Here is a 26,840-nt window from a genome sequence, read left to right as displayed (position 1 = left end):
CCCCAGGGGGACAGCAGCATCCCTTGGGGACCACAGGAGCCACGAGTGCAGGCAGCTCTGGGCAAAAATGCACAATGCACTCTTCCTAACCCTGCTTCAGAGCTCTAATGATTAGCTACAGAGCCAACACAGCCCTGGCCAGGCTCCTGGTGAACACTGGCTGAATTAATTGATGGACAGAAGGCAAATAGACTCCCCCCAACTTTAAGCAGCCATTGAGTTCCCTTTCCCTTGCAGCTGTCACTGTTGTCAGCATCCTGGATGAGCCTCTGGAACAAAGGTGCTTTGGCATGAAGCAGCTTAAGGGAAGGAAAAGGGAACTAGGGAATTGTTCCTCCATGCTGCTGTTGGTGCAGTGCTTGCATTTGACACACTGGCCATGCACTGCTTTGCTTTGCTCAATGAAACAGTTAATGACATGCCCTGAGCACTGGAACTCTGCAGCAGCCCCACACTCACACAGCAACACATCTGTTAGGCCAACAATTGCACTTGTGCTGACAGCTCCTCACTGAGCACTTCCAACCTGACCCAGCCCTCAGGCTGTCAGGGGATTCCTGCCTGCCCCAAGAGCATCAGGCCAGCTCAGCCACCTCTGGCTCTCTGCAGTTCTTTCCCCTCTCTAACAAAGTGCCAGTGGCAAAGCAGCACCCTGAGTCCCACAGCTCTGCAGCAGGAGGCTCTGGCTCAGCAGCCACCCTCTGTGGGACAGTGCAGCCCTTCTCACCTCACTGCCACTGCAATTGCTCCTCACCTGCATCTGCTCCCCTGGCTGCAGGGGACTCCTGAAATGACCAAGGCAGGACAGCAGCAGAGCTTGTTTTCCCTCAGCTGTTGGGATCTCTCATCATTCCCATCCTCAGAGCTCAATAAGAACAAAACTGCCACCACCAAAGAAAAGTCATCAGCTCTTTATTACTGGTTATTGTTCTTCCAAAGCAACTGTGGGTCCCTGGAGAGGTCTGACTGGAGCTCAAACATGCCATGTACACAGTGGCTCCTCCCTGCCTTGTGTTACATCTCATTCAAGCTTATAAAAATATATCTTGGCTTCTGCAGTACCTATTTACAGTAGAGAACACGTGGCCAATGGGTATCAAAAAGCCTCTGGGGGTGAACCAGCTTGATTCCAGGTTTGGGTTCAGGGGAAGGGGTGTTGCAGGGTGCCAGGAACTCAGGGAAATGGTGTTCCAAGCTTGTCCTGGCACTGGGCACCACAGAAAGAACCTTGTCCCCATCCTCTAGACACTCTTGAAGTATTAATGAGGTGCCCCTGAGCTCAGGCTTCTCTTCTCCAGGCTGAACAGCCCCAGGGCTGCAGCTTTTCCTCCTCACACACATGTTGCATCCCCTCAGCATCTTGGTGTCCCTGCACTGGCCTCTCTGCAGCACTTCCCTGTCCCTCCTGAGCTGGGGAGCCCAGAACTGGACCTGATGGAAACCACCTCCTGCTCCCCAGCCATCAGGTCCCACCAGCCCCAGAAGAGCCTCCTGCAACCACTTTGAGGCTTTTCCCTTGGCTGAAGCAATGTGGGTAATTAATTAACTGCAAGGCATTGAACACTTGCCCAGCAGAGGTGCTGAGAGGACACAGGCTGATGCTAAACTCCTAGCAACAATCTCTAGCCTCATCTGCTCCTTCTGTTATCTCCAGTGGTGATGGGGAGCTCAGCTCAGTGTTTACTCTTGCAAGAAGCCAGGCTGGAAAGCAGCCTTGCACCATGTGCTGTGCCTTTGCTTGAAGGAGAGGCCATGAAAGCAAAACACCTCTTGTCTCTGCTGGGTCAGAGCATGGTCCCTGCACAGCTCTGTCCTGTGCAAAGCATTCCCAGCCACCACAGCTGGGGCTCCCACCAGAGGAAGTCAGATGAGGGAGTGAACACTGGCAACAGCTAGAGAGATGGCACCTTCAGTTCTGCTTGTGCTAGAGAATGTAGTACTGGAGCCTAAATCCCTGGGGGAAAAGCTACAGAAGGGATTGCAAGATGGGCCCATGTTCCCTTGGAGCACAGAGCAAACATCATCCAGCCCCAGCAGGAGCTGGCAGAGCAGCCTGGGGGCTGCCAGCCCTGGCAGAGCTCAGCTGCAGCAGCAGCCCCTGTGCTCCTGCCCACATGGCACCACAGCTTCCCAAAGGGCCACTGGCCACCACAGCCCCAGACAAGCTGCTGTGACTGTAGCTGTGCTGGGTTTCCCCAGCTGAGCAATGTTTAGAGGGGTCCAGGAGCACCCATGGGCAGAGCCAGAGCCAGCTCCAGCTCCCCCTCTGCAGCCTCAACCTCAGCCACAGCCTCTGTTCTGGGGGGTTCAAGAGGAACATGTTGCTGTCTGCTCCCAGCCAGTCCTGTTTCCCACCCTCTGAAGCATTCTGTCCCTTTGGCATCAAGTCCTGGATTCCCCCAGCTCCCCCTGCAAGCAGCCACCCCAGCCTAGGGCCAGCCCCTGGGCACTGAGCTCCCAGCACTGCTCCTGCACCCTGAGGCTGCTGGAAGCCCTGGCAGCTGGGACAAGAGCAGGGAGAGGATCTGGAATGAAGCTGCTTCAGCTCCCTGCTTCCAGAACTCTCTATAAATCACATGTAAACATAAAGAGCATCCCAATGGCACCTGATCCTCAGGACCTGGCATTGCCACCAAGGGAAGGGTTCAGCTGGATGCTGTGGGTGGGAAGGAGCAGGATGGGCAGTGACCAACCAGCCTGACAAGGGCCAAACTGAAAGACAAATGATTTCTGTGAAAACACCAACCCAGCAGCACTGAGGGAATGGTGTTTAAACCTCAGAGGTGGCAGGAAGGAGATTGCTCACCCAGAGTGAAGCAAACTCCCAGCAACTGCCCCCTGCCAGGGTGTGTTGCTGCCCTGAGCTCTGCACACACTGTGCTGGCTCACACTTCACTGGCTCACACTGTGCTGGCTCACACTTCACTTCATGTGGCCACCAGCAACTCAGAACCTGTGTGTAGGGAGTGTCCTTCTCCCTGGCAGCCTGCTGTGGATCTGAGTGTGGTGCTGGCACCTTCTGGAGGCCACTGCTGGGTGAACCTGAGGCAGAGGGTTCCCATCTCTGACCCAACCAAGCTAAACCATGTGAAAAAGGTGAAGGCTTCTAGTCTTGAGCACTCCTGGACCCAGCTTGGCCACAAGAAAGGCTGGTGAAAAGCAAACCAGAGGCTGGATCCCTACAGTGACATGTTCTGTGGGCTCAGGACAGCCACCAGCACCCAGGGTTGTGCCACAGTGCCTGAGCATGTAGCCAGGAGAGAAGGAAGCCCCCTGGGCAGGGTGGGTGCTGTGCCAGCCTCCTGAGAAGCTGCCCCAGGACCCTTCACCCAGCTGCCAGCCCCATCCTCATGCTCAGCTTTCCAGCTGCACTGGGAACATGTCCCACAGCATCCTCTGTAAATCTGTGCCTTCCATCATTAAAGGTGATAACAAAAGGCCCACAAAAGCCTGTCCAAGGCTGCAAAGACCCATTCCATTAACTGCAGGGACACATATTATGAAGCAGAAGCTCCTTATGTGTGTGTCAGGGCTCAGGCTGGCCCTGTGCTACCATCAGCTACAACACCAAGTGCTGCTGTGGCCTGGCTGGCCTGGAGCACACAGCAGGAGTTCAGGGATCCCACAGATGCCATGCTCAGCTCTGCCCAAGCCCCAGTGCCTGGTTTGGGTGTGCAATCCCTTCAGCACAGCCCTTGCTGCCACCTCAAAGCCCTGGGCTGTGCTGCACAGCAGGGGCTGTGGGTGCTGTGGGACTGGCACTGCAGCCCTTGGGCATGGATCTGCACCCAGAGATTAACCTCAGGGGGGAAACTGATGCCCTGGCACAGTGGAGCAGGACACTGCAGCAACCTTGTCCTTCCCTGCTCCCAGCTGTGTACAGGGCAGCTGGAGGAGGAGGGGAAGAGCACTGGGCACAGCTGAGGTGGCCCTTCCAGTGGGCAGGGGCACACTGTCAGGGCAGCCAAAGCACAGCCATGCCCACTGTCTCTCTGCCTCCAGTTCCAAGCTCTCCATCCCATCTCTGGCTGAATCTGCAAGTTCCTTTCTGCTGCCCTGTGATGAAGAAGTGCTGTGCATCAAATGTTTTCCCCTGCAAAAGCTTCCAGACCTAGAGAGGGAAGAGGATTCATCCATCCACTGCTGCCCAAAGCTGCTTTGGACACTTCAGAGCAAGATGCTCCAGCTCAGCTGGCAGCAGCCAGTCCCCAGGCTCTGGCATCAGCCCACTGCTGTGGACAAGCAGCAACACTCTGTCTGCTTTGCCCTGCAGCCTGGGGACAGCAGGCAGAGCCCACCACAGCTGCCCACAACACAATGCCAAGGTGCAGGGCACTGCCCACAAAACTCCAAGGCAGGAAGCAGGGGAAGAGGGGCTGAAGTAGCAAGTGATGCTTGAGCACCAGGCTTGCATGGAGGACAGGGCTCAGGCTGCAGGTGGGCACAGGGTGCTGCCTGCTGCTGCTCTGGGCTGGAAGCTCCTGCCCCAACAGTAGAATGAAAGAGCAGGAGCCACAGAAGAGGCAGTGAAGGCTGAGAGCAGCAGCAGGGCAGCCCAAGAGCTCCATTGCTCACCCTCTCTTGGCTATGGCTCTGTTCAGCATCATGTACTCTGAGCTGTTTGATTGTGTTCACCAAGGGTGGTGTCAGGGCTCAGTGAAGTAACTCTTGGAGAGGAAGGGAAAGAATTTCCTTCAGCACAGCAGATGGGGAAAGTCACCTTCCAGAAGCTGGGTGCTGGGTGTGAGCTGTGCTCAGGCCTCTGAAAAGAAAAGCAATAAAAGCTCCTTGTGGGGCTGCTAAAACGTGTCACCTTGTAGAAACACACCCAAGGATTCACCAGCAGGGTGCCAGGACAATGCTGCCAGCTCAGGGTTAAGACAGTGCACAAATGTCCATCCACCTTGTCAACCCAACTACCACATGAAATGGCATCATTACAGTTCAACTCATCTTACAAAACAGCCCTGGGGAGAGCCACAGGGGCCCAGCCCCAGCCCCAGGCTCAGGCATCCTCACCTTCCCTGGCACGGGGTCGGCAAGCCCTGCTCTCCTGCCACGTGGAATGACTTGTTTGGCAGCAGCCCCAGTGGTTCCCTACACCCCAGCTTGCAACCCTGAGGTTTGAGGGATGTGGTGTGCTTTGGGGCTGACTCCTCCTGTGGGTCAGTGCTCTGCTGCTCTGCAGGGGCTGTGTCACACCTGCACACCTCGGCCGTGCATCTGGATCACCTGAGCCCTCAGGCTCTGGATCCCACTCAGGATGATCTTCTGGTGTTCCACCACTGTGATCCCCAGGCTGAGGACATCTCTGCAAAACAAGCCATGGCAAACAAAGGCTGAGTGTAAAAATGCCCTGACACCAACAGCTCCCAGGCTTGGGCAGCACAAGTGTCAGACCATCAGGTTCTTGCTGTGTCAGCCAGAGCAACACAGACCCTGCCAGGGAATCCAGGGGCAACACAAAGCAGATGACACCCAACCCTGTCACCCTGTGCTGGCTGCACTGCAGGTTATCAGCAAATCCCATTGTAAGCCACATTCCACTCTGCTCTGTGGGAGCACTGCTGGGAGAAACCAGAGCTTCAGCTCCCAAACTCCAGGCTTAGACTGAGCTTCAAAACCAGTTGCACAACACACAGACCACACAGAGCCCTCCCCACACCACCCAGCTCTTGCAGAAGTGTTCTGAAAGCCACCTCAGTGTCAGCTGGCTGCAACTGAAAAGCAGAGCTCACTCAGTGCTGCACCCAGCAACACAGGGAGAACCAGTTCACTTACTGGGCTGTCATCCTGGCCACGGATTCCAGGCAGCAGTAGCCTGCAGCAGTGAAGTTGTCTTTGTACCTGCCCATTTCTATGGCTTCCAGCCACTCCCCCACGGAGCTGAAAGAAGGGAAGGCTGAGAAGGTCCTTTCAGTGAGGGGGATGGATGTGCTGTGGGACCTGCCAGGGAAGCAGGGCAGTGAGGGGGGAGCAGAGCTGGGAGCCAGGGCAGAGCGAGCAGGCAGCCAGGAGAGAGGGTGCTCACCTGGGACACGTGGAGCTGGGGCACTCAGGGGGCTCCGAGCTCTGCAGCATCTTGCTCAGCACGTTGTGGATGTGGGAGAACTTGGGTCTCTGGCTGCAGTCCTTGTGCCAGCAGTCCAGCATGAGCTGGTGCAGGGGCCGCTGGCAGCGCGCCGGGGCCGGCAGGCGGAAACCGTCCTCCACTGCCTTCAGCACCTGAACCCCACAGCACCCACAGCAGGGACAGGCAGGGCAGGGGATGGGGAGGGGATGGGAGGGGATGGGAGGGGATGGGGGAGGGATGGGGGAGGGATGGGGAGGGGATGGGGAGGGGATGGGGAGGGGATGGGGAGGGGATGGGGAGGGGATGGGGAGGGGATGGGGAGGGGATGGGGAGGGGATGGGGAGGTAGGGGAGGACAGTGGGAGGGATGGGGAAGGGATGGGAGGGGATGGGAGGGGATGGGAGGGGATGGGAGGGGATGGGAGGGGATGGGAGGGTATGGGAGGGGATGGGGAAGGCATGGGGAGGGCAGGGGAGGGGATGGGGAAGGATGGGGAAGGGATGGGAGGGGATGAGGAGGGGATGGGAGGGCAGGGGAGGGGATGGGAGGAGATGAGGAAGGGATGGGGAGGGGATGAGGAGGCAGGGGAGGGCAAGGGAAGGGATGGGGAAGGGATGAGGAAGGGATGGGAGGGCAGGGGAAGGCAGGGGAGGGATGGGGAATGGATGGGAGGGGATGAGGAGGCAGAGGAGGGGATGGGGAAGGGATGAGGAGGGGATAGGAGGGCAAGAGAAGGGAAGGGATAGGAAGGCAGGGGGAGGCAGGGGAGGGGATGGGACTGGGTCAGGCACTGTGATGCAGACCAAAGGCAAACCCCTGGGGCAAACCCCCTCTGCTCACACCCCAGCTGGGAAGCAGCAGCAGCAGCTCTCTCCCCAGCCTGTGGAGCACAGCATGAGCCCCAGGAGCAGCACCAGCCAGCACACAGGGACTCACATCCTGGTTGGACATGTCCCAGTAGGGTCTCTCTCCATAGGACATCACCTCCCACATGAGGATGCCGAAGCTCCAGACGTCGCTGGCTGGGCTGAAGTGGTGATACTGGATGGCTTCAGGGGCTGACCACAGCACCAGGCTCTTCCCATGCTGCAGGGGCAGAAAGGGAGAAAGGATGAGCTCACCCAGCTCCCAGGTGGCATCACTGGGCAGGCACTGAGCAAAGGCACCCACCCACCTGCAGCTTCAGGACTAACACACACCTTTGGCCTCCCTCAGGTCTCCAAGTGACACTTGCTACATGGCAGTGTGAGTCCTGAAAGCTTAACAGCAGAGGAGAAGGTGTCTGGGAAGAGCTGAGGGCTTCTCATGCATGAATATCTCACAGAAAGCATCTGAGAGCTGTGCAGACTCAGTCCCTCCACCCTGAGCTTGCTCTGCCACCATCAGCAGTGCCCACCTTGGCCTCTGCAGAGCCCTCTGCATGCACTGGAGGATGCAGGTGACAGGCAGCAGCTAATTGTAATTAACAGCTGGGAGAACCTGACCCATTGTGACAGTTGCACCTGATCAGCCTGACTCAACACCAAAAGCCATCAGCCCTCAATGATCCTGAACCTCATCATGTGTAGCCATAACAGCCAGGCTCCAAAGCCTGGCCCCAGAGCCACAGCCTTGTTGCACAGAGAAGCCACAGCTCCTGCCAGTGCCCAGCCTCCTCCTTCAGAGGGCTGCTCCCACAGCTCTGCTTGTGACTTTGTGGTACAACAGCCAGGGCTGAGCTCCAGCTCTGCAGGCACTGCTCTCCCTATCCAGCCAAGGGGGATTGTGCTTTGCCAGGGACTCTTTGGGATGGTTCTGCCTCCCTGTGGCTGCTGAGAATGGCTGCAAAAGTCTTCCAGGGTTCTTTCTGCCACCAGCCTGCCCAGAGCTGGCAGATGACAGCAGCTGCTGGCAGAGAGTGGCCCAAACCCTGCAGACAGGCTTTTCCCCCTGGGATAGAATCACAGCATGGTGGGGGCTGGGAGAGCCCTGCAGAGCTCATCCAGCCCCAGCCCCTGCTTCAGCAGGTTCCCCTGGCTCAGGGGGCACAGGAACGTGTCCAGGTGGGGCTGGGAACCTCCTGAGAAGGAGCCTCCACACCCTCCCTGGGCAGCCTGGGCCAGGGCTCCCTCACCTCAGCACCAAAGGACTTTCTCCTCCTGTGCCAGGGGAGCTTTCTGTGTTCCAGCTCATGTCCATCACCCCTTGTCCTGTTGCTGGACACTAGAGAAGAAAGTGCTGCCCCATCCTCCTGCCACCCACCCTTTAGGTGCTGCTCAGTGTTGCTGAGCTGCCCCTGAGCTCAGGCTTCTCTTCCCCAGGCTGAACAGCCCCAGGTCCTGCAGCCTCCCCCCATAGGAGGAATGCATTCATTCACAGCCTGCATTCACACCTGAGGCAGGGAACAGGAGCCTTGGGAACCATCCTGGTTCTGGAGTAGGGTTGCTCTGTTCCTAACTCCACCTCTGGAAGCTGCTTGGCTTCAGCTGTGGCCCCTTTGCTCAGGACTCAGAGCACCCTGCAAAGCCCTGCAGTGATGCCAGGCCCCTGCCCAAGCCCTGCTGCCCATGGCTGTGCACAAGAGCCAGGGAGAGCCACCTCTGCAGGGGGGGTTTGTAGCCACTCTCTCTGCATTTTGCTCCTGTGGAGTGTTGCCAACAGAGTGTGAAATGCAGCTTACCATGGTGGAGAAGATGGTCTCCAGCTTCTCTTCTTGGGGCTGCCTGAAGCCAGTTATTTTGCAAGCCAGGCTGCTGCTCACAAGGACTTTGTGGGCAGCAAGGCTTTTATGTATGTAGCCCATCTCTGCCAAGTATTTCATGCCAGAGGCAATCCCCTGCAACATGCAGATGAGCTGGGTGGCTGTGAACTGTCCCTCATGTTTCTGTGGAGAGAACCAGGAGGAAACAAAGTGAGCAATGGCCAGTTCCAGGGGTCACTGCCAGCAGCCCCCCAACAGTCCCCACCACCTCCCACAGCACTCACCCTGAGAAAAGAGTCCAGCACTCCATTCCCCATGTACTCCATCACTATCATCATGGTGCTCCCTGCATGGGCAGACAAGGAGCACTGTGTGAGTCCTGCCTGTTGCTCAGGCAGGGGCAGCCATCGGGGTGCTGACCTGGGCTGTGGTCAGCCCACACTGCCTGGCTAGCAAGGGAGACAAGATCTCAGAGAGCAGGCAATGAGCAGCAGGTCTGAGCTGGGAACTCACTGCATTCCCAAGGTCAGATGCTTCTTTTAACCAGGATGCTGAAGCACATCCCAAAAAGAGGATGGTGCTGTTCAGTGGAAGCAAAAAGGAGGCAGCTCAGCCCCAGGCTCAGGGCACAAGTGCTGCCTCAGCTAATAAAAAGGGTAGTTAAGATCAACACACATGCTCACACTGCTCTGGATTTACATGGATGGCCATTTAACTACAGCATCTGCAGACTAGTTCAGCACCACACACTCCCAGGAGAGCCTGGAGCAGTCAGAGTCATCTGTTTCACTGACAGAACCTGCCTTCAGTTGGCTTTTATTAAGAGTGCACAGTCTGGCTGCTGAGCCAGTCCTGCCACCAGCATTTCTTAATCCAGCTGTAAGCATTTGATTAATCAGAATGCTGAAATAGCTCATACATGAGGAAACTCCATTTCCAGAGAGCACCAGCACTGCACCTCCAAAGCCACAGCTTCAGCTCACTGCACATGCAGGAGCCTTCCTCCACTGCCTGCATTGCATGGCCCAGCACTCCCTGCCTCTGGTGATGACCCTTTACCTCTAGTGATGGCTCTCCTATCTCTGGTGATGACTCTTTACCTCTGGAGGTGGCTCCTTCCCTCTGGTGATGACCCCTGTACCCCTACTGATGACTCTTTACCTCAGGTGATGAGCCCTTTACCTCTGGCAATGACTCTCCTACCTCTGGTGATGACCCTTTCCCTCTGGAGATGGCTCTTTACCTCTGGTGATGACCCCTGTACCCCTACTGAAGACCCCTTTACCTCTGGTGATTACTCTTTACCTCTGGTGATGACTCTCCTACCTCTGGCAATGACTCTCCTATCTCTGGTGATGTCCCTTTACCTCTGGAGATGGCTCCTTACCTCTGGTGATGACCCCTTTACGCCTGGTGATGACTCTTCACCTCAGGTGATGACACCTTTTACCTCTGGTGATGACTCTCCTACCTCTGGCAATGACTCTCCTACCTCTGGTGATGTCCCTGTACCTCTGGAGATGTCTCCTTCCCTCTGGTGATGACCCTGTACCCCTGGTGATGACTCTTTACCTCAGGTGATGACACCTTTACCTCTGGCAATGACTCTCCTACCGCTGGTGATGACCCTGTACCTCTGGAGATGTCTCCTTCCCTCTGGTGATGACCCTGTACCCCTGGTGATGACTCTTTACCTCAGGTGATGACACCTTTACCTCTGGCAATGACTCTCCTACCGCTGGTGATGACCCTGTACCTCTGGAGATGGCTCCTTCCCTCTGGTGATGACTCTTTACCTCAGGTGATGAGCCCTTTACCTCTTGCAATGACTCTCCTGCCTCTGGCAATGACTCTCCTACCTCTGGTGATGACCCTGTACCCCTGGAGATGGCTCCTTCCCTCTGGTGATGACTCTTTTACCCCTGGTGATGACTCTTTACCTCTGGCAATGACTCTCCTACCTCTGGTGATGACCCTGTACTCTGGTAATGACTCTCCTGTCTCTGGTGATGTCCCTTTACCTCTGGAGATGGCTCCTTCCCTCTGGTGATGACCCTGTACCCCTGGTGATGACTCTCCTACCTCTGGTAATGGCTCTCCTATCTCTGGTGATGACCCTGTACCTCTGGTGATGACTCTTTACCTCAGGTGATGACTCTCCTACCTCTGGTAATGTCCCTTTACCTCTGGAGATGGCTCCTTACCTCTGGTGATGACTCTGTACCCCTACTGATGACCCCTTTACCTCTGGTGATGACTCTCCTGTCTCTGGTGATGACCCTGTGCCCTGGAGATAGCTCCTTACCTCTGGTGATGACCCCTTCCAGACGAACAACGTTGGGGTGGTCGAACTGGCCCATGGTGCAGGCCTGTGCCAGGAAGGAGCGCTGCTGCTGGCCCGAGCAGCCGGCCCGCAGCGTCCGGATGGCCACGGGCAGCTCCCGCTTGCTGGGCAGCCTCAGGCCTCCCCTGCACATCTCTCCAAACTCTCCTGTGCAGCAGAGAGAGGGGTTACACAGCAGCCAGGCTGGGCTGGCCCTCACAGCTTCCCTGCAAGGGGGTGTTGTGTTGGTTTGGGGTCACGACGGGCTCTGCCGGAGCAGGAGCTGAGGAGACAGCAGGGCTTCACCCCCTCACGTGGGGCCCAGCTTGGCTCTGAGCCCACAGAGCCTGGTAGAATCATGGCATCATTCCAGTTGGAAAAGACCTGGAAGATCATCAAGGCCAAGCCCTCTCCTGTGGCTGTGGCTGTGTGTGTGTGTGTGAACCGACAGCCGCCTGTGCCCGGCCGTGTGCCCTCCATGAGGCACACCCTGTGCTCAGAGCACTGCCAGCACAGCCAGGGAAGGGAGAGGGTCACTGAGTCACTGAATCATTGAATCCTTTGGGTTGTTAAAGCCCTTGAAGCTCCTGGAGTCCCAGCCCTCTCCTCACCCTGCCAAACTCACCACTAACCCATGGCCCTCAGCACCTCATCTTTGCCACATCTCCAGGGTTGGGGACTCCATCAGCTCCCTGAGCAGCTTCTTCCAACACCACCCCCATGGCATGGCCACCACCCCCATGGCATGGCCTCCACCCCCATGGCATGGTCACCACCCCCATGGCATGGCCACCACCCCCATGGCATGGCCACCACCCCCATGGCATGGTCACTACCCCCATGGCATGGCCACCACCCCCATGGCATGGCCTCCACCCCCATGGCATGGCCACCACCCCCATGGCATGGCCACCACCCCCATGGCATGGCCTCCAACCCCATGGCATGGCCTCTACTCCCATGGCATGGCCTCCAACCCCATGGCATGGCCACCACCCCCATGGCATGGCCACCAACCCCATGGCATGGTCACCACCCCCATGGCATGGCCACCACCCCCATGGCATGGCCTCCACCCCCATGGCATGGCCACCACCCCCATGGCATGGCCACCACCCCCATGGCATGGCCACCACCACAGAGAAGCCAGCAAGGAGCAACTTGCCTGTCCTAATGATCCTCTCAATTTTCACACTAGCATTATCCAGCTCTTTGGCAAAGAGGTGCACAGCCTGCATGGGATCCTCACACGTGTCAGGGTCGATGTAAGTCCTCCTGGTTGGTATTTTAACTGCAGGAAAGGCAGCAAAGGGCAACATGAGAAAGGTTTGGCAGAGCTCCTGCCTGCCTGGCCTGGGAAACACCCTCACAGGTTGCCCATCTCCAGCTGGGCTGGCAGGATTAACTTGCCACCTTTTAATAAGCAAAGCAGAAGATTCAGCTTTAAGGTTGCTCATAAATTACTTGTGGGATTAAATGAACCTATTTGTTCTGTTCCACTGCTACAACCCCTGGGTTAGAGGAGAGCAGCCTCTTCACTCCAGTGCAGCTCCCTCTCAGACTGACTCTGCCATTCCTTCTAATCCTCAAGCATCCAAACCATCTCAGTTCCCAAGACCTCCAGCACAGATAATTATCATAATGAGCAACAGCCATGTCCCAGGTCCCCTCAATTAGCAGCATGGGCAGCAAAAACCTCCCACAGGCACCTACCATCTGCAGCACAGCCAGCAGCCCTGCCCAGGAGAACACAGCAGCCTCAGCTGCCCTGCTCACAGGAGCAGAGCCAGGAGAACACACCAGCCTCAGCTGCCCTGCTCACAGGAGCAGAGCCAGGAGAACACAGCAGCCTCAGCTGCCCTGCTCACAGGAGCAGAGCCAGGAGAACACACCAGCCTCAGCTGCCCTGCTCACAGGAGCTCCTGCAAAGCTCCAGAGGGGAATTGGCTCCCTGCGTGCTGGGGCTTCCTCAAGACTCCACTTCACATGTGTTAGAGTGCTGCCACATCTCCTCCTCTCCCTGGGCAAGGCAAGGAGGATGATGGATGTTTTGCACAAGGTGCTTGGCACAGCCAGGACCAGCACATGGGCAAAGAGCAGAGCCAGATTGCTCCAGGAATGGGGTTACACCATGCAGGGCTTCTCTTCTACCTCAGCTCCTTTTGCCTTCCCAAGACTGGGCAGCTGCTGCACTCTCCTCACCCTTGGCCAAGCTGCACCTGAGAAGCACAGAGGCTCTGCTGCTTCTGAGGTGCTTTGGGGGAGCAGAAGAGCCTGTGGGTGCTTTGCAGGCAGATGCCAGGAGCCAGCCAAACTCATCCAGCCTGATATCTGAACTTCCTTTGACAACTGCTGGCTGTAAAATTATTGCTGCTCAATAATCAAGAGTCACTCCCCCCCAAAACCAAAGCTGTGTTCTCATGGAGCACTTTGTGGAGAGCTGACAGCATCATTCCTGTGCCCTGTGGGAAGCTGAAAGCATCCCAGCAGTGACCTGTGTGCAGGAAGGACAGCCACTGCTTTATGAAGCTGCCAGGGCCACCATCCCCAGAGAGCTTTGCTGTGCTGAGCCCTTGCCTGGGGATAATGCAGGATGACACCACTGCAAAAAAACCCCAAGGAGTGAGGGCAGCTTTGTTGAGAGCTGGGTTATTAACAGCCATGAGCACAGGGGTCCCACACAGTCACAGCAGCCATGGTGGCCAGGCTCCACTTACAATGGAAGTACAGCTCCTCATCGCCGTCCTGGCTGGCTTTGCTGTACCCACACTGTCTGCAAGGAGAAGGAAGATGCAGACCATTATCTGGGCAGTGGCCTCTTGCTGGGTATAAAAGTCACAAGCTGCAGCTCTCAGGGACAGAGTCCAGCCTCAGGGCACAAGGAGCCAGCAGGCAGTGCAGCTCAGCTCCCACACTGGGAGGCAGTTCTGCCCCACGCCCCTGAGAGCCCCAGTATAGAGCCTTTGGTGCTCAGCCCCAGCCCCAAACCTCCTCAGCCCAAGTCCCAGCTCAGCCAGAGCTCCACTCACCTCCTCCAGACCATCACACCAATCACCATGGACACCAGCACTGTCAGCCCTGTGATGGCCACCACCACGATGATGAGGACGGGGTTCTGCTCACTGGAGGCCACTGTCACTGCAGAGGGAAGCAAAGCAGGTCAGGAACATGCCTGGGGCAGGTCCAGGGCACAGGGCAGCCCCAGCTGCACCTCCCACTGCTGCCTGTGTCCTCCAGCAAGGCCATGGGACAATTTACCTGCAGCACCAGGCTGAATCAGAATCACTGTGGTTGGAAAAGACCTTTAAGATGATCAAGTCCCAGCCCTCACCTCACACTGCCCAGCCCAGCACTGACCCACAGCCCTCAGCACCTCAGCTCCAGGGCTTTGGGGTCCCTCCAGGGCTGGGCACTCCCCCAGCTCCCTGGGCAGCCTGGCACAGGGGCTGACACCCCTCTCAGGGAAACAGTTCTGCCTCAGCTCCAGCCTCAACCTCCCCTGGGACAACTCCAGCCCCTTTCCTCTTGTCCTGTCACTTGGGAGTTGAGCCCAACCCCCAGCTCCCTGCAGCCTCCTGTCAGGGAGTGTCAGAGAGTGCTGCTGTCTCCCCTCAGCCTCCTCTTCTCCAGGCTCAACACCCCCATTCCCTCAGCCCCTCCCCAGCCCCTTGTGCTCCAGCCCCTTCCCCAGCTCCATTCACTCTTCCCCATCCTCACAGCAAGCCACACCCTGGTTCAGTGCCCAAGCTGAGCTGGTGGAGCCAGTCCACCACACAGGGCAGTGCTGCAGGAGTGGGCACAACAGCCCCAGCTCTGCCACCCCAGCTTTTGCTCACCAGCACTGAGGGAAGGTTCCTGTTTATTGGAGGGACATATTAAAATTTATGACTTACAAATAGGATTCCTTCATCACATTAATCCCTTTCCCTTCCTGCTTTTGCAAACAGGGCTATGAGAAAGCTACATTCTATATAAAACTTTTATTGGCTTCAATTCATTCTGCAAATGTCTTCTGTGTGGCAAATGGATGCAATTTAAAGCCCTGTTAAACACAATCTGTGAGAGCTGGACTGAGCCAGCCATCACAGGGCTTTCATTTCCAGCCAGGGTGGGTTATTAAGCTGCAGCCTTTCCAGCTCTCCAAGCTCTCTTTTAGTCAGTGAAATGAGATGCTTCTGGACTATAGTTATGAATGGGAACTGTGAAAAAGAAAAGCTCCTGCAAAGAACACTGCTGCTGGCTGACCTTAAGCAGCAAGGTGGCTACCAAGGCAAGGGGCTCACGAGCCAGCACAGCAGCAGGGGTTTGCAGTCATCTCTGGGACATGCATCCCAGGCCAGGTGCATCACCAGGTTGCCCCTTGTCTGCTGCAGCCTGTGCAGCCACCCACCCTGTCACTGCAGCACCTACTGTGGGCTGTGCAGCTTCACAGGCCCAGACAGGATCATGCCCTCTGCAGTTACAGCAGCACTGACCAGCTCCCTCCCAGCACCTCTTTGGTGGCCCCATAAAAGGGATCTGGCAAGAGCTGTTCCAGCACCAACATCATGGCAAGGCAAAACAAGCCCCAGTCACTCTGGCTCTGCCAAGTACCTACTTGGGAGACCTCAGTGAAAGAGCAGAGATGTCCCCAGCCTCTGCCTCACTGATCACTGGGTCACAGAATGGTGGGGGTTGGAAGGGTCCTTTAGAGATTATCCAGCCCAACCTCCTGCTAAAGCAGCTCCCCCTTGATCAGAGGGCACAGGAATGTGTCCAGGTGGGTTTGGAGACCCCCTGAGGAGCCTCCACAGCCTCCCTGGGCAGCCTGAGCCAGGGCTCCCTCCCCTCACAGTGAAACTGGGAAGAGTCAGGACTGCCACCTCCAGGACAAGATGACCAGCTCCTTAAAACCCAACAAGAAATCACAATTCCAAGCAAATCCTGGGAAGTATCACACACCTGGAGCAGCAGAACCACAGCAACAGATGCTGCTCCCCAGAACCAAGCTCCTCTGGAGCAGGAGCAGCGAGGAGCAGCATCCCCACCCCCTCAGCTCACAACCTGATGTCTGCAGAGGTGCTTGTAAGAGACAACAAGCCTCACCAACACTTACACTCTGCCAGTGTCTCCACTTCAATACTAGGGCTGTAGTTTCCATAATCTGGAGAGGAAGATGTCCTGATTTGGAAAATATAGAGAGTGCCAGGCTTCAGGTTATCGACCGTCACGGCCGTTGACGTGGTTTTCACAGTCGAGTAGCTCTGATCTCTCTGATCCTGTGCAATAATGAGATACCCAAGATGTAGCTGGGCTGCCAGCTGCACCATGGGCAGAGCACAGCTGTGTCTGCACCTCACCCCTGGGTCCCATCAGGACAAACACAACACCTTCAGCAGAAAGAAGACGTTTGCTAGAGGTCTCGTTAAGAGGAGGTACATGGAAAGGTGATGTGGAATGGCAGATGGAGGCAGATGATGCACTGTGAGGACAGGCAGAGGATGGGGTGGTGGGGAGCAGCTGTGCCACCCCACATGGCTCCTTGCATCCCACATGCCCCCAGTATCAGGGCTCAGCTGCTGGCACCATCCAGCCCCTCCCCTGCTCCAGATGTGGAGTAAACGTGTGTGTGTGTGTGTGAGCACATGCAACATGTGTCTGAGCACATGCAACATGTGTGTGTGAGCACATGCAACAAGTGTGTCTGAGCACATGCAACAAGTGTGTCTGAGCACATGCTGAGTAATCCAGGCTGGCAGGAGGATCTGCCAACAGTCCTTGCCCCTGGGATTTTATTCACTTGTCCAGCAACCTACAGATCCCTCTGCCTGGGTGAAGTGAGAGTGTGATGGGCAGATCCCCTCCTGCAGTGGCTGCTGGAGGCAGTGAGGGCAGAGGAGGGGCTTGGACATGCCAGAGCAGATCCCTGTGCCTCTGCTTCCCGTGGTTTGCAAAGCAAAAGAAGCCCCAGACCTCTTGTGAGCTCCCACAGAACCTCCCATGCTGCTGTGGAGCTGTCACTGGAGAGCATTTTCTCAGCTGTGTTGGGTATCTCTGAGCAACATCCCCCCTGAGAAGAGGAGGCTGGTGCTGCCATAGTCCCAGACTGGGGTTATCTAAGGCCACTTGTTACCAGGAGCAAGCCCAGGCCACATCCCACAACCCCAGCACTGGCCTCTCTCAGATCCCACGTGTGTGCTGCACCCTCATCACACCAGGGAGCAGCCTGGTGAGCATCCCTGTGATCTGGCACCAGCTTCTCCAGGGCTGGGGATGTCACTGAGGAACATATTTTCCACTCAATACACTTTCCCCCTCCAGTCTCCACAGGTAAAGCAAGGCTCTAACACCAAAGATTAGGAACTGGGTTGCTTTTCATGTCAGAATCAAGAGCCTCATTTCAGTGAATAATTGCTCATCTCTAGTTTGAATTCCCTACCCAAGCAGGACATTTCCTGGCTTCACAACCCCCTCAGTATCTTGTCCCTGAGTATCTGCAGCCCATTTGCACAGGAATTACTGTGTCAGGCTTCAGTGTCTGCCCTCAGCCACAGATCCCTCCTGTCACATCTATCAGATACTGAAAATCACATTAGGATGGATCAGCTTCGAGGTGGCTGCTTTCTAAGCCCAGAACAGCAGCACAGCACCTGCATGCCTTGCTTGACATGGAATCAGTCTCATAATAAGCCTGAGCACAGGCAGATAAGGTAATTTGTGGAACTGTGTCACACACTGCATTCCTTTTGATTTAGAGCCTTGGCCCTGCTCCCTCTGCCCAGAGCTATTTCTTCTTGAAACTCTCAACCCAGCACACCTGACAGATAACAGCTAGTTCTGAAACCCAGAGACTGGCAATAAAACCTGTTTCCTTGTGTCCTCTCCCACGTGGAAGAGCTCTCCCAGCTCCCCAAAGTCAGGGCACTCAGCCCCAAACCAGCAAAGACCACAAGGCCAAACACTTTCCCAGCAAGAGGCTGTGAAGATCAGGGTCACCTCACCAAAGATTTAGGAACCCAGGAGGATTTAGCAGTTCCTGTCCAGCTGGTTAATGGCAAGTCCCCAAACCTCAGCTTTCTAATGTCCTTGGAAAAAAAAGAAGTCATAGAAAAGTCATAGGAAAGAATGAATGGAGATGATGAGCTTCACTAGTTGTCCCAGGGAGATGCCAACGTGGGGACTGGATGAAATCTGGTTGCACAGATGGGGGGAGAACCCACTGATTAACAACTAGTCCAAACTTCCTAAAACTTGCATGAGCAGGTTGTATAATGCTGTGGGAGAGGCAAAGGCTGTTGGAAGCAGCTCTCTTAACCTTCAGGTGGCTGCCTGGGACTGGCAGCAGATGCAGCCCCCCTGAACACATGCACATGCAGTCCCTGCACACATGCAGCCTCCCCTGCACACCCAGCATCCCACACACACATGTAGCACCTTCACATAAGCAGCCCTGTGCACACACAGCACCTCCTGCATGTGCAGCATCTCCTGTATACACAGCACCCCCTTCACATGCAGCTCCCACATACATGCAGCCCCCTGCACATGCAGCACCTCATGCAAGTGCAGCATGTCCCACACGTGCAGCCCCCTGCACATGCAGCAGCTCCTGCATACACAGCACCTCCTGCACAAGCAGCTCCCATGCAACACTTCCTGCATGCACAGCACCCCCATGCATGCAGCCTCCCTACACATGCAGCATGCCCCTGCACATGCTGCACCTTCCCCACACAGAGCACCTCCTGCACATGAAGCATCTCCTGCATACAAAGCAGCCCCTTCACATGCAGCTCCCATGCACATGCAGCCCTTCAGGCACACACAGTCCCAATACACATGCAGCATCTCCTGCACACACAACACTCCCTGCACAAGCAGCATCTCCTGCACACACAGCACCCCCTGCACACACAGCTCCCATGCATACACAGCATCCCCACACACCTGCAGCACCTCTTGCATGTGCAGCACCTTCTGCAATCCCTGCACACACACACACATGCAGCCCCCTGCACACGCAGCTCCCCCCATGCACCGTGGCCCCGAGGGACAGCGGTGGCTGGTGAGAGAAGCCCCCAGGGCTGAGGCAGGGAGGGCTGGGGCAGGGCAGAGCTGCAGCCCATCCCTGAGCCTACCTTCTCGTAGTACTTGACCTCGTACTCGGTGCCGTTGGCAGGCGGGAAGGACGGCTCCTGCCAGGACAAGGAGATGCTCTTCTGCTCGACTTTATCCGTGCGGATGTCGGTGACAGGAGTCGGTGCTGCAGAGGCAGAGAGGAAAGCAGCAGGTGACTGCAGAGCTTCCCCTTGCTCCACAGCCTCCCCACTGCCAGCAGCACCCCTTGCACTTGCATGGCTGGCCTGGAGCAGAGCCCTGGGCACGCAGCCAGCAGGCTTTGGTTCCCACCGTCCAGCACAGCTCTGCATCCCCACCCTCACATTCATCTTGGCTGCAAGTCTCATGTCAGCACAGACGTGGTCACTTGTGGTTACTCCACTTCTGCTTCTGCCCTGGGATGCCACAGTAAAGACTTCAACAATTTAAAGAGCTGGAGAGTGTGCTGCTCCTGCAAGTGCCAGATCACTCCCTCTGGATCAGGGCTGAAACAGGGTAACTCCAAGCTTGGTGATCATCCAACAGAAGAAGATGGTGGTAAAAATACAACAGCTCTGTCATCTGTGGGCAGCCAGTAACACTGTGTGAAAGCAAGGAACATGCCCTAATTCACAGAACCACAGAATCCTAATGGTTGGAAAAGATCTTTAAGGTGATCAGGTCCAAGCCCTCTCCTCACACTGCCAAGCCCAGCACTGACCTAAGCCACAGCCCTCAGCACCTCAGCTGTGCATCTTTTAAATAGCTCCAGGGCTGGGGACTCCCCCACCTCCCTGGGCAGCCTGGCACAGGGGCTGACAACCCTCTCAGGGAAAAAAGGTCCCTCCTAATGTCCAATCTCAACCTCCCCTGAGGCCACTTGAGCCTATTTTCTCCTGTCCTATCCACTACTGGAGAGAAGAGGTTGATCCCCACCTCACTTCAGCTCTGTTTCAGGGAGTTGCAGAGTGATCTTGTCTTTCCTCAGCCTCCTCCAGGCTACTGAAAGTGGTCAGAGAAGGAGATGGCACAGAGGAAGCCCTGGGAAAGCAGAGCTGGGTGCAGCAGGCTCAGGCTGGCACTCACTCCCACTGCACAGACAGCAAAGGCACCACATCAGGCAGAGGCTGGGGCCAGCTGGGGCCAGCAGGCTGCCTGCTGCACACTGGGGAAGTCAGCTCAGCTTGTTTGGAGCCAAACCTGGTTAAAAAGGGACTTGCTGGCAAGGTCTTCTTGCATAGTGAGAGGAACTAAACAGGAGCACACATGCCAGGAAGGAAGATTCAGTGTGGAGCATGTCAAACTGAGAAGTGACCATCAGCTCCTGGGGCACAGGCTGTGTGCTCAGCAGCAGGGAGGGTCACAGATCCCAGCTGCCTGGGGTGCTGTGAGCCAGAGCCTGTGCCAGGGTGGCTGAAACAGCCTTGGAAAAGCCTTGGTGTGTCCTACAAGCCCTTCACATGTAAGGTTAGAAATAAGAGAGAAACATTCCCTACTTCTTTCATCAGTCCCACAAGCACACACTGAGCCAGGGGCCTGCTGGCAGCTCAGGCTGGGGTGGTCCCTACCACCAGCCTGTGCCTCTGCATCAGAGACCATCACCACATGCTTCACCAGACAAGTGACACAAACAGCCAAAGCAGCCTGATGCTTATCTGGGGTTTGCTCTTGTAAACTAAGTTAAGTGCTCCTTGCTGTTTTACAGGTTTCCTATCAATAAAATATCACACAGATGCCCTGTTGTAGCTCTGACTCTAACAAACAGCCTGAAGAAGCCTGAACAAGTGGTCCTGACTGTTAACAAAGTCATCAGGAAAAATCACACTGGCTTGCTGCTGGGCTGCAGAGCAGAACCCACAGCACATGCCAAAGAGCAGCCACCAGCCTCACACATGTTGAAAAGGCATTAAAGAAAATCACACAGGCTATAAAGCATTTCACACTGGGGGGAAAAAATGTGTTTGCCATCAATATTTTAAGGTCCCCTAACATTGCCTCTCTCCTGGAAAAGCAAACATTAAATTATTCACCACTCTGCCTCATTTGATAAACTCCATTCTGCTGTGTATGGGTTTATTCCTCTTAATTAACCAGTGTCTCAGCAGCAAAGGCATAAAACCAGGTGTGGGCACTGTGCCCCATCACTGAATCATAGAATTGTTTGGGTTGTTAAAGCCCTGGAAGCTGCTGCAATCACCCTGCCCAGCCCAGCACTGACCCACAGCCCTCAGCACCTCAGCTCCAGGGCTTTGGGGTCCCTCCAGGGCTGGGCACTGCCCCAGCTCCCTGGGCAGCCTGGCACAGGGCTGGCACCCCTCTCAGGGAAACAGTTCTGCCTCAGCTCCAATCTCAGCCTCCCCTGGTGCAGAACAAAGAGGGACAACAGGAAGCACTTGAGGATGGAGTTGAAGCTGCAGCTGGAAGAGCCTCTTTGGGCTCCAGCTCCTGCACTCAGCCATCCCCAGGAACACTCTCTCCCCACCTTTCCAGAGCCAGGGCAGCTGAGCAGGCACACAGTGAACAAGAGCAGACAGCAACTGATCCACTGTGCTGTCTGCTGCTCCCCAGATGGGCTGGGTGGTCACTGCATGGTCAGACCTTCCCATCACTCCTGAACACCTTTGCCACCCTGTGCCCTGGCACTGCTCGTGCTGGGCAGAGATGGTTTCACCCCTCTGTCACCAGTTATCAACACCCCAAGATGGAAAATGCACTGAGCACTGTCCCAGGCAACTCCTGCCTCAAGGTCTGTCTTTGCAAGCAGGGAAGCAGCCTCATCAGTTACAGTGCAGCTCCTCCATGTCCCCTGGGTGCAGACCCTCACCCCAGAGGCAGCTCATCTTCCCTGCCCAGGGCTGGACTGGTGCTGCTGCACCACCACCAAGTAGGCCCTGAGAAGTCTGTGTCAGAGGACCTAACTCAGCACAAACAGCATCTCCACAGTCACAGAAAGCAGAATGCATTTCAGCTCTGGCTGCATTATTAATCTGCAACAGATTTAAAAGCCCTTTAAGACAGAAGCTGATCCCTGCAGGGAATACAAATGACATCGTCCCAGAGTCTACATTTACATAGCTAATGCAGCTCTGCTCCTGCAGGTAAACAGCTCCTTCTCTCCTCAAACAGTTTGATTTAGTCCCATGCTGGGGCCAGATTAGAAAAATAAAAGCCCTAGTATTAATTTTGCCTCCTGGAGACTAAACAGCATCTTGGCTTTTCCCCTGCAAATACAATGAACAAGTGCTAACTCCCTCTTGCAGCTGCTGAAGGGGAAGGGCAGAGGGGAAGCTGCACTCAGAGCCACATGCAGAGGAGCAGGGATCTGACAGCTAAATGGGGGCTTGTTTCATTTTCCCCTCTGAATCTGCATATCTGCAGCCAGAGCTTCCCTGCTGCTGGAAATAACTTCTCTAAGACCATGCCATCACAGCTGCCAAGGAAGGCACTGCTGCTCCAGGCACCCCAAAGCCTCACTTTGTGCTGATGTCCACTTCTGTGCTGGGCTGTAACCATGAGGGACTTCAGGGCTCAGGATGCCCTGGGGATGGCACAGTCCCCTGAGCAGCTCTGAAGCTGCCTGTGCCAGACACAGCTCTGTGTCCTGCCCACACAGGGTCCACTCCTGACAGTGGGAGGGGGGGAATCTTGCTCAGGAGGGGTGCTCAAGGCAAACCTGACTGAGAAGCCAGAGAAACCCATCCCTAGGAGATGACTTTCTCCACCTCTTTGCCAATAGGCACAAGTTAATCATCCTCACTGTCCCTTTTTGCTCACAGTGCCATAGCAAGAGGAACTGGGGCAGCTGGGCACGAGCAGCCCCAGCCTGGCACTGCCCCTGCAAGGGGACACCTTCAGCAGCACAAACCCCTCAGTGTTTCAAGAAACTTGCTGAGGCTCAGCTGCACAAACAATTGTGAGGCACCATCTGCATCCAGAGACTTGACAGCTTGACAAGAGACATTGATTTTGAACAGATTACAAGATTAATGATGCCATACTCTTGCTGTGCATTTCAGCTCCTTCAGGAGTATGCAGTGATGAGGAAGAGGCAGAGATTCCCACCGACTCAGAAGTTGTAGTAGATGAATGGCCAGGGCATGGTTTGGTATCAGGACTTGGTGTTTCACTCCCTACAGAGGATGGGGCACTTGCTGCCTTTACCTGGCCTCTTGTCCCCACTCAAACCTGAAGCTCTAGGGATGGAGCACTGCTTGACACCAGGCCTCTGGAGGAACCTGTTAGATCTCATCAAGCTCACCCCTCACTAGCTTGTACACTGACTCAGGAATAGCCTGAACTCAGGAGAGAGAAGATCTTCCCAGAGGCTGAATCCATCCTTGAACAGCAAAGATCCTAATAAGGGATGACACCTCCACTGAGGAGCAGTCTGTGGCACAGCATCCACCCAACAGATTCACACAGATCATCATGTGAGGGAAGAGAAAGCAACAACACATGTAAAATAAACCCCCATTTGATCAAGTGGTGGGAGAATTATTTATAACAAGATCAAAGTTTAATCTCTTCAGATGAAATTGTTGGCCAATTCCTGCCAAGAGGTATGTGAGGATCATCTGTCTCCATTAACTGTGGCTTGGCAAAGGGTTTTCATGCAAATTAATAATGTAACTGCAGAGGAACAGACAAGGACACAACAAGCCAGGGCTCATTTTCCCCAGGCACAGCTGAGGAACAATCAAACCCCTCCAGCCAGTCAGGGGCCTGTCCTCACAGGCAGGCTGGCTGATGCCATGCCCTCAGCACAGCCAGTTCCTCCTCTCCCTGTGGCACCAATCTCATCTCCTTTGGGAGTTGATGGAGTCAGTCTCCATCTCCCCATCCTGCCTGGGCTGCCCACCCCTGCTAAGCACCACTGCTGAGCCATGGAGCCAACCCAGAGGAGCCAGGGTGTTGCTGCAGTGTTGGACATGAACAGCCCAAGATGACACTCATAGCATGGAATCACACAATGGTGGGGGTTGGAAGGGACCTTCAGAGCTCATCCAGCCCAACTCCACTGCAGAAGCAGCTCCCACCTAGATCAGGTCACACAGGAACGTGTCCAGGTGGGTCCTGAAGCCCTCCAAGGCAGGAGCCTCCACACCCTCCCTGGGCAGCCTTTAGAACCATTTTGGTTGGGAAAGACCTTTAAGGTTATCAAATCCAAGCCCTTCCCTCACCCTGTCCAGCACTGACCCACACCCCTCAGCACCTCAGCTCCAGGGCTTTGGGATCCCTCCAGGGCTGGGCACTGCCCCAGCTCCCTGGGCAGCCTGGCACAGGGGCTGACACCCCTCTCAGGGAAACAGTCCTTCATGAATCTCCAACCTCAACCTCCAAAGGTGCAACTTGAGGCCACTTGTCATGGAACCAGATGACTCATATCATGGGATTCTTGTCATGGAATCATTATGGTTGGAAAATACCTTTAAGATCAATTCCCAGCCCTCCTCTCACCCTGTCCAGCACTAACCCCCTGGCCCTCAGCACCTCAGCTCCAGGGCTTTGGGATCTCTCCGGGGCTGGGCACTGCCCCAGCTCCCTGGGCAGCCTGGCACAGGGGCTGACACCCCTCTCAGGGAAAAAGTCCTTCATGAATCTCCAACCTCAACCTCCAAAGGTGCAACTTGAGGCCACTTGTTGTGGAACCAGATGACTGAAATCATAGGATTCTTGTCATAGAGTCATTATGGTTGGAAAAGATTTTTAAGATCAAATCCCAGTCCTGCCCTCACCCAGCCCAGCACTGACCCACAGCCTCAGCACCTCAGCTCCATGCCTTTGGGGTCCCTCCAGGGCTGGGCACTGCCCCAGCTCCCTGGGCAGCCTGGCACAGGGGTGACACCCCTCTCATGGAAACACTTCATCCAGACCCCACGTCCTCCCAGTGACCCCACCACCAAGCACCCCCCAAACACCTGCAGTGCCACACAGCTGTGAGGCAGCACAGGAGCCACTCCCCAGTGGCCTGGAGCTCAGGCCCCAGCTGAGCTGTACCTGCCAGGCCCGTGGACACGTTCACCTCGGCGTAGGGCTGCCCTGAGGGCCCCGACACGCCGTTGACGGCCGCCACACGGATGGTGTAGTTGACGTGGGGCAGGAGGTTCACCAGGGTCACTGTAGGATCCACCAGCCCTGTCTGCTGTGGCACGAAGCCCACGCTGCTGCCACACTGCTGGCAGGCGCCCCGCGGGGCCGGCGGGCAGCGGCCACACCACAGGCTGTAGGTCAGGTCGCTGCGGCCGCCCGCGTCGGCGGGAGCGCTCCAGCGCAGCACCAGCGAGGACTGGCGCAGGCTGTACACCAGGTTCCTCGGGGCTGAGGGAGGGCCTGGAAGCAGAAGCAAACGTTGAGTGGTAAGGGAGGGATCTTTAGGGATCAGCCAGTCCAATCCCACTGCCAAAGTAGGTCTTGCCTAGGTTAGGTCATGCTGGAATGTGTCCTGGTGGGTCTTGAGCTCATCCAGCCCAAACCCTCTGCTAGAGCAGGTTCCCCTGGCTCAGGGGGCACAGGAATGTGTCCAGAGGGGTTGGAAACCTCCTGAGAAGGAGCCTCCACACCCTCCCTGGGCAGCCTGGGCCAGGGCTCCCTCACCTCAGCACCAAAGGACTTGCTCCTTGTGTTTAACTGGAACTTTTTAGTGTCCCAGCTCATGTCCATCACCCCTTGTCCTGGCACTGGGCACCACACAATAAACACTGTCCCCATCCTCCTGACACCCACCCTTTAGGGATTATCAGCACTGCTGAGGTGCCCCTGAGCTCATCCTTCTCTTCTCCAGGCTGAGCAGCCCCAGGGCTGCAGCCTTTCCTCCTCACACACATGTCCCATCCCCTCAGCATCTTGCTGTCCCTGCACTGGCCTCTCTCCAGCAGTTCCCTGTCTCTCCTGAGCTGGGGAGCCCAGAACACAGGACTCCATATGAGCCTCCCCAGGGCAGAGCAGAGGGGCAGCAGAACCTCCCTCAATGTGCTGCCCACACTCTTCTTAACACACCCCAGGATGCCACTGGCTTCTTGCCCATGAGGGCATCCTGCTGGCTCATCCCCCTCTGTGGCAGTGCCCTAGTGCAGGCAGGCCCTCCCAGGCACACACATGGGCAGGCACAGCTGCCCTGGCACACCATGCTGGCAGGAGCCAGCTCTGACAGCCTCCCAGAGCCCAGCAGGATCTGTGCCCCAGACATGGCACCCGCAGCCCCTTCCCTCGTGTCCCCACGAGCTGCCAGGACCTACGTGTGCAGGAAGCAGATGGTGGGTCTGATGGAGACCTGGAGTAGTTCTTCTGGCAGGAGCAGAAGGTTGAGGCTTCCTCATGTGTGAAGCTGTGCTCAGGGCAAGGAGAGCAGAGAGGCAAACGGAGGGAAAGCTTGTAAAATCCAGGCAGGCAAGCTGAAAAAGACAGAGAGAGGGATTTATGGGGAGAACACCACAAGGTGAATAGAGGACACATTGATGACTGCATTCCCCTGTCTCCTGGGACATCCTTTGCCTGTCACTGGCCAGCAGGTACCACTCTCCAAGCTACTTTCCCTGAGCACTTCCATGATCCTGGCACCAAAAGAGATGTGCCTTTGGTTTGACCCAGAAGGAACATTTGGGTGCTGTAGCTCTGTTTGGATTTCCAGGCTGAGGGACCCTTCCAAGGGGCTGGAGAGGGACTGGAAGAAGTCAGACATCAGCTGAGGC

General features: G+C 56.0%; 1 protein-coding gene across 1 annotated transcript in view; it reads right to left on the bottom strand.

The window, feature by feature from the left end:
* Positions 1-5,196: 5,196 nt before the first annotated feature.
* Positions 5,197-26,840, bottom strand: part of EPHA10 (EPH receptor A10) — a 41,711-nt gene continuing 20,067 nt past the window's right edge. Inside the window, exons 4-17 of the mRNA XM_062014720.1 lie at positions 26,388-26,543; positions 25,150-25,482; positions 19,194-19,318; positions 16,172-16,334; positions 14,106-14,214; positions 13,794-13,849; positions 12,242-12,367; positions 11,059-11,244; positions 9,038-9,099; positions 8,733-8,936; positions 7,010-7,159; positions 6,041-6,225; positions 5,782-5,937; positions 5,197-5,311 (exon numbers count right to left, since the gene is read on the bottom strand). Of these exons, the coding sequence (XP_061870704.1) occupies positions 5,197-5,311; positions 5,782-5,937; positions 6,041-6,225; positions 7,010-7,159; positions 8,733-8,936; positions 9,038-9,099; positions 11,059-11,244; positions 12,242-12,367; positions 13,794-13,849; positions 14,106-14,214; positions 16,172-16,334; positions 19,194-19,318; positions 25,150-25,482; positions 26,388-26,543 (2,126 nt within the window). The remainder of the gene's footprint in view (positions 5,312-5,781; positions 5,938-6,040; positions 6,226-7,009; positions 7,160-8,732; positions 8,937-9,037; positions 9,100-11,058; positions 11,245-12,241; positions 12,368-13,793; positions 13,850-14,105; positions 14,215-16,171; positions 16,335-19,193; positions 19,319-25,149; positions 25,483-26,387; positions 26,544-26,840) is intronic.

Source organism: Colius striatus, chromosome 24 (assembly GCF_028858725.1).
Source record: "Colius striatus isolate bColStr4 chromosome 24, bColStr4.1.hap1, whole genome shotgun sequence".
In the NCBI taxonomy this organism is placed as follows: Eukaryota; Metazoa; Chordata; class Aves; order Coliiformes; family Coliidae; genus Colius; species Colius striatus.
The sequence above is the reverse complement of the archived record's forward strand: the minus strand, read 5'-3'. Positions and strand labels throughout refer to the sequence as shown.